The sequence below is a fragment of the Phialemonium atrogriseum genome, assembly GCF_030411735.1.
Source record: "Phialemonium atrogriseum strain 8032-3 unplaced genomic scaffold QBC33scaffold_30, whole genome shotgun sequence".
Lineage (NCBI taxonomy): Eukaryota > Fungi > Ascomycota > Sordariomycetes > Cephalothecales > Cephalothecaceae > Phialemonium > Phialemonium atrogriseum.
Genome location: NW_026848167.1, coordinates 1 through 12,010, shown reverse-complemented (window position 1 = coordinate 12,010; position 12,010 = coordinate 1). Strand labels below are relative to the sequence as shown.

General features: G+C 54.7%; 2 protein-coding genes across 2 annotated transcripts; one reads left to right on the top strand and one right to left on the bottom strand.

The window, feature by feature from the left end:
* Nucleotides 1-940: 940 nt before the first annotated feature.
* On the top strand, nt 941-6,486 carry QBC33DRAFT_580923 (uncharacterized protein; the record flags this gene model as incomplete). Its single annotated transcript, XM_060431231.1, has 4 exons — nt 941-1,155; nt 1,234-4,327; nt 5,099-5,477; nt 5,600-6,486. The coding sequence occupies 4 exons, from the start codon at nt 941-943 to the stop codon at nt 6,484-6,486; spliced, it is 4,575 nt and encodes a 1,524-aa protein (XP_060279726.1).
* Nucleotides 6,487-6,705: 219 nt separating this feature from the next.
* Nucleotides 6,706-9,995, bottom strand: QBC33DRAFT_239273 (uncharacterized protein). Its single transcript, XM_060422900.1, has 9 exons — nt 9,948-9,995; nt 9,782-9,832; nt 9,049-9,721; nt 8,863-8,990; nt 7,900-8,805; nt 7,807-7,847; nt 7,521-7,745; nt 7,245-7,463; nt 6,706-7,188 (listed from the first exon to the last, which is right to left on the bottom strand). The coding sequence occupies exons 2-9, from the start codon at nt 9,798-9,800 to the stop codon at nt 7,012-7,014; spliced, it is 2,388 nt and encodes a 795-aa protein (XP_060279725.1). The 5' UTR covers nt 9,801-9,832; nt 9,948-9,995; the 3' UTR covers nt 6,706-7,011.
* Nucleotides 9,996-12,010: the final 2,015 nt, after the last annotated feature.

The following is a 12,010-nucleotide window of genomic DNA, read 5'->3' as shown; positions in this document are numbered from 1 at the left end:
CAGCCAAATACGGCAACTAAGGCGACACATGATGGGACTCGCCCTTGTGCCTTGGGTCTTATGACGTATACATCAGATATCCGTCATGTGATGGGATAGTTGGCTGTTGACTGGCACCTGCCCTATTCAACGGGAGCAGCCTTGGAATAACAACAGCATCTCAAAGTCAGTCTGATTCCTCTGCGATTCTTCCGACTTAGCCACAGTGTTTCTACGTCACAGCCATAAACAGCCGTAACAAGGCGCGTCATTACAACTGTTGCTATCGCCTTGCTGGTGGTTTTTCAGGACCGCGGTAGTGTAATTAAATTAGCTTGATTACCAAGTACCGACATTCCTGACGTTTTTGACCGTATCCGTAAAGGGGGGGTTTGAAGGCTAACACAGGTTCCAGGTTGTATTTTAGTGTACGCATACGCCGCCGAAAGCAAACGAACACATCACCATCATCAACCCCCAACTTCCGGATGTGGCCGTTTGCGTTATGATTGAAGATTTCCCTCGTTCTTGTACGCCCGCCCCCCTTCATACTTAGGTACCTAGCCAGGTGTTATCATTCTCCTCATTCGATTGAGGCTGGCCTTTCCACAACCCCCGTTCCAAGACAGAGGTTCCTAGAGAACAATTCGTCATCTCCAATACCCGACCCCTGTTCCAGCCATGAAGTACCTTCTGGGCTAAATCGTTGGGGTTGATACAAGCACCATTTCCAAACACCCTTGCTAGTCCCGAGACCACCGAAAGTTTGTGGAAGGACCAACCCAGGGCTGAAGCAACTAGTCCATTTATTTATTAGCTGGACAGCTCGGAAATCATCTCCAATCCGTGGCGCAACAGAATCTCGACTCTCGGGCCCTCCATAACTCCCTCCTCTCCTCGTTCGAGCCGCATTCGAGAAGCCCGGTGGTGCGCTCGCATTCATGGTCGTTTGTCTCCCACCATGAACGCGATTCAGAAAAGATGCCGGCCAAAGCATCAGGTGTTGGTCCTGAAATGTTATCCACGGACGACTAAGGGTGCCGTCGATGTCAAGCCTAATTCGAGTGAGCTCAGCTACCTGCTGTTCTATGCCCAGTCGCGAAGGACAAAGATCCAAAAGATCGGCAGCTTTTTGGAGAAGAAGACAGCTAGCGATGTCTATCGCTTGCGTATAGGGTACGTGAAATCCGGGTCGTCCGGAGGCGCCAAGTCGCGAGCATTGTTTCCAAGAGACTGACGCACGCGTTCCTACAGAAACGTACAGGTTACTCTTCAGATCCTGGCCGCCTTGATCGAGAAATCGCCCAAGGACCTACCGCTCATTGCGCCATGCGTTCTCAAGATTCTCGACCAGATTCTCCGTTCGAGCGATATTACCATGGTTGAATCGTCAGTGCGAACCTTCGATGCATTTTGTGAACACCATGACGCCTCGTCTCTCCTCGCCGACCAAGCGTACCTGCGGCAATACGAGGCTGTGGTCCGACAGTATGCCGCTCTGGCGTCCACTCGGTCGTCTCCGGGCAAAGTACAACCCAGCAAACCCGTGTCGATGCGGTGGAGGAATTCGGGGTTGGAGGCTATAAGGAGTGTCGCCTCTTCTGATTCCCTATCTTCCGTCTCCGGCGGCCACTACGACGTGGTGGTCCCCATGATATTGGAGAATCTGTGGACCGACAACGAAGAGTTCTTGGAGGTATTGCTCCATCGGGCTGAAATGGAAGAGAAGGTTGATGCTACCCCCTTGCTTAAGAGGAGGACAAGTGTTGCAACGGTGCGAACAGCCGACACTGCTGGCGATGCGAATCCGCTTGCGTTCTCGGGATCCGCTGTGGACGTGGACAAGCTTGCCGAGGAGGACATCGGCGTGTTGGCGATGCAATGCCTAAAGCAGATATTTGTCGTCCCGAACCGTTCGCAGATCCATGCCGCCACCATGGCCCTTGTCAGGTTTACCCAAGAGCGCTTGGTCCAGAACGAAACGGTCATCAAGACGAATGCAAACAATGGGAAGGACAGTGGGTGGGCGATCAAGATGTTGAATCTGATATCCCGATGGTCTCCAGTCCAAGACCGATACACGATCCTCGTCACCACGTTGGACATGCTCACAAAGACACCGTTGCTAGACGAGAACTTGCAGCGACATATCGTGTTGACAGCGATGATCGGGTCTTTATTAAGATCAGACGTCAACTTGATCGGGTTGAGCGTTATCGACGTCTTGCTACAACTGCTCGCCCACATGAGGAGGCTTGTCCAGATGCCAGGAGATCCCGATAGCATGAAGGGCGATCTGCCCATGCCCGGTCAGCCTGATCCCAGATCGCCTACGACAATACAATTCGCCGAGAAGGCCGAAAAGGTCGCATCGCAGCGTAAGGAGCTGTTGTATCGCCTACAGCATTGTATCGGCGATTTGGCGACACACGTCTACTACGCGGATCAGATCTCGGATATTATTTCCACCATCCTTTCCAAGTTGAAGCCTTCGCGATCCATTGGTACCACCAATTCCTCCTCCCTTGCCGAGAAAACAGACGGCAATGGCGGCCCTGCTGGCTCGATAGCGTCGGTGGAAGACCAGCACTTCGACTCGCTCTTTTCTCTCACTGTTGCGAAGACTGCGGCTCTCAAGGCCATCAAATCGGTCTTGTTAGTGGCCAATCCCCGGACCAAGATGACCGGGAACGTCAATCTGTCGAGGAATCGAGTTCCCATCCAAGTCTGGGAAGGGACGCAGTGGCTTCTACGCGACCCTGACGGGCTGGTTCGAAAGGCATATGCAGATGCTGTCTTAACCTGGCTAGATCGAGAGACGACCAAGGCGGATCTTAAAGCCAAGGACGAGACTGCAGTCCACCATAAGCGGTCGTCGGCGAGGAGCCGGGAATTGCTTGGCTCCAGCCCTGGCTGGCGAGCTGCCTCCAATGCGTCGATGCGGGACAAGCCAGTGAAGACTCCGCGATCACACTTCCTAACACTCCTGCACGTTGCAATCTATGAAAACGCCGTGCAATACGTCGACTATGAGACGGACATGGTGTTGCTTCACGTCCTGCTTGCTAAATTGGTCAAGCAGCTCGGGGTCAACGCTGCCCGGTATGGCTTGCCCATGATATTCCGGCTGCAAGAAGACATCCAAGATGCCGAGACACCAATAGCCAAGGTGCGGATGGGCAGTTTATGCCATGGGTACTTCTGGCTCCTGACCGATATTTTCGATGCCGAAGCATCAGTTGTCGGGAGGGCAATCCACAATGAAATCATCCGCCGGCGAAGCAAGCATTTCTGGATTGAAGGCATCCACGTTCCCCCTCCGCTCCTCGAACTCATTGGCACGCCCGGCATTGCTAGACCGCAGCCGAGGATGCCTCTGAAAGAGATCGAATCGGAAGCGCTGCTGCCCTTTGACGATCGGATCTCTCTCATCGAATGTATCTGCACGAACTACCAGGAGAGCACCATCTCGCCGCCTGCAAGCCCAGCCACCAGTCCCGGGCGGAGCTTTTCGCACCCCATCATGAACTCGACTTTCAGCACCATCCCTACCATTGAAACCGAGCACGAGCTCCCGTCTCACCTCCGCGAGCAGATGCTATCAGACTGGTCTCGCGAAGCCGTTCTGGCTACTGTCCAGGCAGAGAGCAAGTCCGCTTCGCTGAGCGGCTCGCGGACGACAGGCACCAGTCGCAATCGTCTTGGGGTCAATGGGCTGACGGCTGTCAACGGACATGGTTCGCCAGCAGGAAGTCAGACGAATCTGCGACCCACCTCGTCGCCAGTTGGCGGCAATGCGGTGCTATTATTTAATAAACAGCGCAAGTCCAGCATCCGTAGCAATGCCTCACCGGCGCCGGATAGCGCCTCGACGGCTACGGGAGGGCCTGTCACTTCGGTGGATCAGCTGAAACTCGTCCTGTCCGGCCAGCTACAGCCACCTCCCAATCGCATGCACACCGCCGCCGCCGATCTTCAACAAGATGACGAGAGCTCCGATAGCGTGGCTAGCTATGACATGACGCCAAGCGAGCTGTCGTTTAACCCGGCGACTGCGGAAAATGGTACGAGCATTGGAGATCATGCGAAGGTTGTGTCGCACCAGGTGTCTCACGACCCAAGGTCAAGCGGCGAGGGCGGGCCGCTGACCTCGCACCCGACCCACGACAGTGACCAAGGCGAGGAGCAAGAAGCCGCGGCGGAGGTTCCACCAGTCCCACCACTGCCAAGCGGTCTGGAGCGCCAAACGTCGGTGGCGTCGTCGGCGGTTCCGCGGCGGGACCAACCCATGGCGGCTTCGAGGCCAACAACTTCCAGGCGGACCCTAAAGAGCAGGGGCGGGGAGAGCGTTGCGCCTCTATCATGGGCCGCCGCGGGGCAGGAAGGGCCGCCAACGATGGATCTGCAGTCCCTTCTGATGGGGATCGATAGCCGGGCTGGGGAGCACAACCTGGGGAGCGTTTCCAAACCACCTTACTAAAGCTCGAAATTTTGGAATATGGCTGCTGCGTATATAAAAATACCGGGAGTGTCGATGCCAGACAACCAACTCGGAGGATATGGCGGATAATATTATCCCCTTGCCCTTGTACAACACTGCACAGTTCTTGCATTTGGCAGGGAAACATGAATATCTATATAAACGGAGGCAACTCTTGTTGGGTGTCCTATAGCGATTGGCTTTTCTTCTTTTTCATTCTACAAGCCCATTAATCGGCACGAGGCTTCGCAATCAGTAAAATGCGAGAGAGGGTTTAGGCCCTGTAGATGGGTTCTGGCATATTCTGTACATACTTAGTCTACTATTCGTGGCTCAAGGGGAAGCAAGTTCTTGAAAGTTCCCCTTTTATTTCGCCGCTGAGGATAGGAACAGAGCTGTTCCAAGCGGTGATGTCATCTTGCTCGTACATTCAATTGGGGAAATTACGTACCAAAAACTATCGCGACGGAGTTTGCCGCTAGCTAGAAAAAGTCCACAGCTCCAACACCAACACCTATTGCAAGTAAAGGTAGCCAATCTTGTGCGTGTAGAAGCTCACATTCGCCCTTCCTTCCTTCATCCTCCTCCTATCACCCAGCTGGCTGAACACTCGCCGCTATCAGTCACAAAGGGGAAAAGATGAAGCCTCCAACGCGAGTATCCCTCCTCGTCCTCGGCAGCCTCCGACCGCTACCATCCCGAGCGGCAGCAGCCCCAGCCCTCGGCCGCGTCGCGGCGGCAGCCCTCCACAGCGACGCCCCCCGGCCAGCCAATGTCGTCCCCGTATACGGCACCGGGCCCCCTCCGGAGCCGCCCGTGCCGGCCGCCACCGAGCGTGGAGACTACTCGCGCGCCGCGCGCCGGACGAGGCAGGCCGAGATGCTGCGCCAGGCGAGGGACCTGCGGTCCGCCGCGTCCGCAGCGGCCAGGGCGGCGAAGAGCGGCGGCGCGGCGGCGGCGGGGACTCGGGTGCTGAAGAAGCGGTTCTGGCAGGACGTCCACGTCAGGGAGGTCAACGGTATGTTTCTTTCTTTCTCATTTCTCCCCCCTTTTTTTCCCTCTCTCCCACTAGGCCTCCCAAACGTTCTTCTTCTCTTTTCGGTCCAAACGTCGAGTAGACCCCATACTAACCAAACCCAGGCGCCTACGAAGTGCACCTCGACTCCCGAGCCGTGCGCCACCCAACCACCAAGGAAGTCATCCGCCTACCCCTCAGCAAGCCGCACCTAGCGCACGCCCTCGCCCTAGAGTGGGACCTCCTGACCTCAGCCCAGCAGGGCACAAAGGAGCACCTCGTCCCGCTCACCTCGCTGATCTGCCGCGCCCTCGACATCGCCGCCGACGACGCCGCCGCAGCCACCACCTCCCCCCCCTCCCCAGCCTCGATCCGCGCCTCCATAACCACAATGCTCCTCCGCTACCTCGAGACAGACTCCCTCCTCTGCCTCGCCCCGGCCGCCGACCCGTCTGACCCGGCAAGCCCGTCCTCGGCCCTCGACGACCGGGGCCGCTCGCTCCGCGACGTGCAGGAGCAGGCGCTCTCGCGGATCGGCCCGCACGTCTCGGGGCGCGCCTGGCCCGGCGCGCCCGCCGTCCGGCCCGTCCTCGACGGCGACTCCATCATGCCGCGCCGCCACCCGCCCGAGCTGACCGCCGCCGTGCGCGCCTGGGTCGAAGGCCTGGGCCACTGGGAGCTGGCCGCGCTGGAGAGGGCCACGCTCGCGGGCAAGAGCCTGCTCGTCGCCGCGAGGCTGCTCATCGAGTGGAGCGAGGGGGAGGCCGGGTCCGAGGCCAGGGCGAGGGCCACCGGCGATGCCGTCTTGGGCGAGGATGGGGAGGGGGAGGGGAAGGGGAGCTTTGGGGTTGAGGAGGCGGCGAGGGCGGCGAGCATCGAGGTTGATTGGCAGATTGGTAGGTGGGGGGAGGTGGAGGATACCCATGATGTGGAGAGGGAGGATATCAGGAGGCAGCTGGGCAGTGTCGTGTTGCTTGTGTCTGGCAATGGATCTGCAAAGTCTCGCTCGTAGCTGTGTGAATTAGTGTAAAATACTTCAATTCAGGCACATTTATTTGCAAGGCTTTTTGGCCGTTCCTGCACCTCACAGAATAGGGATATTGGGAGGAGAAAGACCAACCTCGGCGTCGCCATGAGGCTATTCAGTTTCAAGCAAATGCAACAATGCAGCCAGAGGAATCCATGATACAAGGAGAGAGGGAACTCCAAGGATCTCCTTTGGTACGCCTCAAAAGCAATGGTATCTTGATGCCAGCAATGCTCTGTGTTCCAACTGGGTGTGAACCCTATAACCCATCATCACCACCCAAACCCCAATGCCATCTGTCCCAATCCTACATTAACACCCCGAAAGCCCAATTGTCCCAGCCCAGATTTCACCACACCAGTAGCAAGGTAAGTAGCTCCCTTCAGTCCCAAATTAGCATTGTGATATTCCTTCATAGCACCCCTGACACGTGTGTCCTTAAGTCCCTTGACCACAAATCAACCTTATGGGAATCCGTATATCATAGAATGATCGGATCAGGCCCTAATCTCATGCCTCCTCGGGATCAGAGTCATGGCCGTCGTATGCGTATTTTTGGAACGAATCCGCCGGAATCGTTCCTTTTGTGATAGCAGCGTCTTGGTCCTCTTTGCTGCTCATTGTCGCCGGGTCAATGTATCGGCAGGTCAAGGCAAACCGCCGGGCTCCCTGAGGATCAACTTTGTGCTATCCCCAAGTTAGGTCTGCGGACATGACTAAACTGGACAGATAGGTAGACTTACATCATACAACTTGTGAATTCCTGTTCCATGCATGACAACAAGGTCTCCATGGAAGAGTGGCAGAGACAGCACCTCACCGTACTCTCCAGTGGGCCCCTTAGGGGGGGCAGAGGTCTTGATGTTCGCCTTCTTCTTGGGCCTGAACGACATAATTGCCGGGCACCCGAGTGACAGGGTGGCCACTGTTGGGCCCAGTTCTTTCTCGCCATCATCATGATACTATGTGGAAGAGCGTTAGTCAGTGCGCGAACAACAATAGAGCTGTCCAAGACTTACGGAGATGCGATCATCCTCCATGTACCCCAGGCTCAGCAACTCGTTGAAGACCACATTCCCCTCTGGGACAGGGTTCTGTTCTCCCCTTTCCGAAAGCCATTCTTTGGCTGTCCTGGCGGCGGTCTTTCCAGCCCAGAGCATGCGATGGATGGCTTTCAAGATGGATGGCGGCGCCTCGTCAAAAGCCTTGGACTGTACAGTGACTGCGAACTTGTATGGCGCTCCCTGTTAACAGTTGTCAGCTTCAAACATTCTGGTAAGCCAAGTGTCGGGTTTATATACATACCCAATTCTTCGCAAAGTGCCGGGTCCAGACCTCTGTCTTTGCTATTTCTCAGTTAGTATCTGTCAAGGTCTGTAGATCGGGATGGTCACTTACCGCCATTTCGAGTTACCGGGTTCCGGCGCAGGCCAATATCCTGGGTGCAGAGTTCATCAAAGATCTCGTGCGGCCCATTCCTCCCAGAGCAAATGGCCTCGTTGGCATGCAAGACAGTCACAGATCCGACCTTGTCATCGTTCTCGCCGGGAAGCAGGTATTGTGTGGCAGTATACTTGCCACCGACGTCCAGGGTCCGGGAAACCACACAGGCAGAATCAATCCGGAGGGCGACGGGTTCGTTCACCAGGCCGTTCCTCTTGCGCATCCGGGTAGTGGCCATCTCAAACTCCAGGCGCTCCTTTCCCAGAAGGTCCTTAGGATATTGGCTCATCCGCCCAGGCAGCCGATAGTCGCAATTCTCGCACTCCCAAGCAGCCCAGGAACGACGGGAGCTGCAACACCCACAATCAGGGCAGACAATGCCCACTCGGAATATCTTCTCCGAGCCGTGGGAGCTGTTGAGCAAATCCTCACTTGGAAGTGGAGGAACCAGGCTGGGGAGTGGCCCGACGAAGGGCGTGCGCTCGGAAATAAAGGTTGATGTGTACTGGAGGGCATTGAAATCCATATCAATTCCTTCAGTCTGCAGGAACGAGCTGCACTTGTGATTGAGGCACGTCCAACCTTGGGTATAGATAACCTTTGAACTTTCGGCGCACAACCTGCATGTCTGGGCTTCGGAGTGAGAGCGTTGTTGCACGTCATCGGAGGACAGGGTGGTCATCGACGGATCCCACCATGAGGGGCTGTGGAGGTCTATCTTCTCCAGCCGAACACACCACACTCTACAGGCATCCTTATTCAGGTATACCTGCTTCTCGGCCCAGATATCTGTGACTTGGAAGAAGTCCAGGACACAGTAGGGACGAGGGGGTTTGACTGGATAGTGTGGGTGGTCGTCTCCTGGTAGTGGATGCGGTCAGCAAGGATACTTGGCCAAGAAGTGAGGGAAAATCTTACCAGCAATTACAGCAATTGGTATCCGCTCATCGTTGCAGCGTCGGAGAGATTTCAAGGATCGGTTCTCTTCCTGATCCTGGACACGAATCATTTGACCCGAGTCTTCATCTCGAACACGCCCACCGCCCCTGCCACTCTTGAGTTAGGACTTGGCAACCAAGTATTGAGAACAGCGAATGAACTTACACGGAGGTGATAATGACTTGGCCGTCAAACTGGTCACGGCTCCGTGCTTCTCTGGCAATGAGAAGGCCAAACGGAACAAGGTTGACCGTGTATAGGGATCCCTGGTGTGCCTTGAAGTAAGGCAGTGCATCACAAAGGCCCTGCCTGCGCTTTGCCCAAATCTTTAGTCCCTCGATACCCTGTTGAGTAGCTGGGGTCTGTACATCCTTCTCGCCGGCGGCACACTTCTCTTGTTGTTGGTCTTCGGCAAGAACAGGGAAAGTGCCGCTGTATGCAGCTCCTTGCACCTCCTCAATCACTACTTCCGGAGAGAGATATGATGATGACAAATCAATGAATCGATCATCCTCCCCTGTGGCTGATGGTGGTGAAACTGGAATTCCAGGAGGTGTACTTGTAAAGGGAGATATGGGACTAGGATACGGCGCAGGGGGCAGAACAACAGGAGGTTGAACAACGGGAGGCTGAGCCACTTGGAGTAGGGTAGGAGACTGTTCGGCTTCTTCAGGGCAGATGTTGTCGGTTGGCCTCGAAGCTTCCGTACCTGCGGCAGCTGTGGCGGATGCTGGGATCGGCACACTTCTGGCTTGCGCTTGCGTGGAGGCCCGCAGTCTCCTCTTAATTGGTAGATTGCCATCAGCCCCCTCGTAGGGTCGTTTGGCGACAGCGTTTCCTTTGGTATTGTTAGCTGGGGCAGATCAGGGGTGAAGGGCGACTCAGGGGAAAGACGAACCAGGTGCGACTTGGTTCATATTGGATAATTCTTTGTAAACAGACCGATATCCTATTGAATAGAGTTGGGTTAGTCGACTTCCCACACTATATAACTGGAAGACAATGAACGGAATGGGAATTCCTCTTCTCATTGCATAGGCTCTGCTTGTAAGAAGACCACTCACTATTAGGATGTACAGGAACGACTTGGCCTGTATGAAACTCGGAAGGAACGAGGAACGCGATATTGCTTGATGACGGTTGTTTCGTGTCGGTACGCGTCTGTCTGTGGATCAAGAAATCTGTGAGCACTGGAGAGGGCTAAGTAGGCACACCGAAAAGATCCCACGCCCACAGAGACAGAACGGGGTTAAATATTGTCTTTCTGGTAATGGAACGACGAAATAAACGATTGATGAAGACCGGGGCCAGTCTTGGATGAGGAACGGGAGTAGTGGTGGTCTGGGAGATAGAAGTGGGAGATGGGAGGTGGGAGGAGGGAGGTGGGAGGTGGGAGTATTTATAGAGATTCCTTGTGCTGGGTGGCAAGGACGTTGACCTACTGTATGAATCGACTGGACGATGGTGAATCATTCGCGGGTGAGCTGTGTTCTAGAACGATGGTGTAGGGATTCATGAGGGAAGATTCTTGGGCCGGTGATGCTCGGGGAAGTGGTGTTGAACTCGGGGACCAGGGCAATGCACGTAACCAGAAAATCGACTCACCACTGGACGCATGAATCAGGGCCTGCCGGTTAGGCAGATGGTCGGGTTGGGTGGTCGGAAGGCTGTCAAGATATGCTTCATTAGTAGGTAGGTAGGTAGGTAGGTGGATAGATGGGTAGGTAGGTTTCGGACGAAGATGGTCGGGGTTGAGAAGAGACCCTAGGGTTAAGGAAATCCTCGCGTAAGTGGGTGTGGCTTTCTCGAGTCTTGGATATCTAATACGGAAGGAGCGAGGGAGTCTCGTAGAGCCAGTCCGGACTGATATCCACCGATGCAGGAATAAACCTAAGGCACCTTGACGAATGGGATTGGCGAAGGAACCCGGAAGCGAAACCGACTCTCACCTTGACAAATGGTACCTCCCCAAGTCGGGCGGAAGGGAAACCGATTATAAAGATTTTGCAAAGCTCCATTTAGAGGCCAGTGTGCATTTATGGCTGGACTTCTCTCAAGGGGTGCCTGGGATGGGCTACCATACACAGCACCATGTGGTAGATAAGGAGCAAGCGAGACTGAAAAGCACCCCATGATGGAGTCATACTTCTCCGGCAGGTGGTTGAGTGAAATGGGGACACATCCTGCCATCGTCTAGCCTGACATGTCACCTCCCAAAGGCCACTGCCACTCCACATAGCTTTGTCAGGTTGCGAAGCTATACGGAGTCTGGTGCCTCTGATGGGCTGGGGAAAGACAATTGGGGGCGGGGTTAAGCAAATAAATAAAAAGGGGGAGAAAGGGGGGTTATAGGTGTATTTAAGTGCTTGAGTAAGTCGTTATGGCCCTGTTCATAGGAATTTGCAGTTGGCATGATATATATCGCCTTGGTCGTGAATACTGGTGGGTTTGGAGTAAGCCCCAGGCTGGGAAGACATAATGGAATAGAAAAGGACATCATGGAGGACTGCTTGGAATCCCGGACCTCAAGGGTACAAACTATGTAGGTATATATATAATATGGCAGAGGCAAACCCCAATCTCATGATTGCTTGCACAAGAAAATATGGAGTCTAGAATTCCTTCAAACATGGGTTGATGCACACAAGACGCACTGCATGCTTGGCTGAGGAATATCCAAGTGCATCATGGCAGTCGGGCAACTATTCACCCTTCAATAACACCATCCAAGACTTGGAGGGCTAGGGGAGAGTAAAACTAACACTGGCAGCTTTATTCCCATACGCAGAGTCCGCCATCATGGGTTAACTAGGCCATGATTCAGGCCAGAATAGGGATCTGGACAGCTACCAATTTGTCACTATCAAAGGCCAGCAGAATTGACATCCGTGGGAGCTTAAGGGGAGCAGGCTGGACGCATGTCCACGAGGTATCGAGACGCCAATCTGGAGCGATTACGGTGGGCCATAAGGGGAACTGTCTCAAAACCAAATTTTCACTAGGCGTACTCTAGGCGTACGCTACCAAACAACCGCTTTCGTATATTGAACAAAGCAGCTTTGTAGTAATCGAGTCACAGGCCAGACCCACCAAAAATACTGACCAATCACATCGTATACTAAAGCCT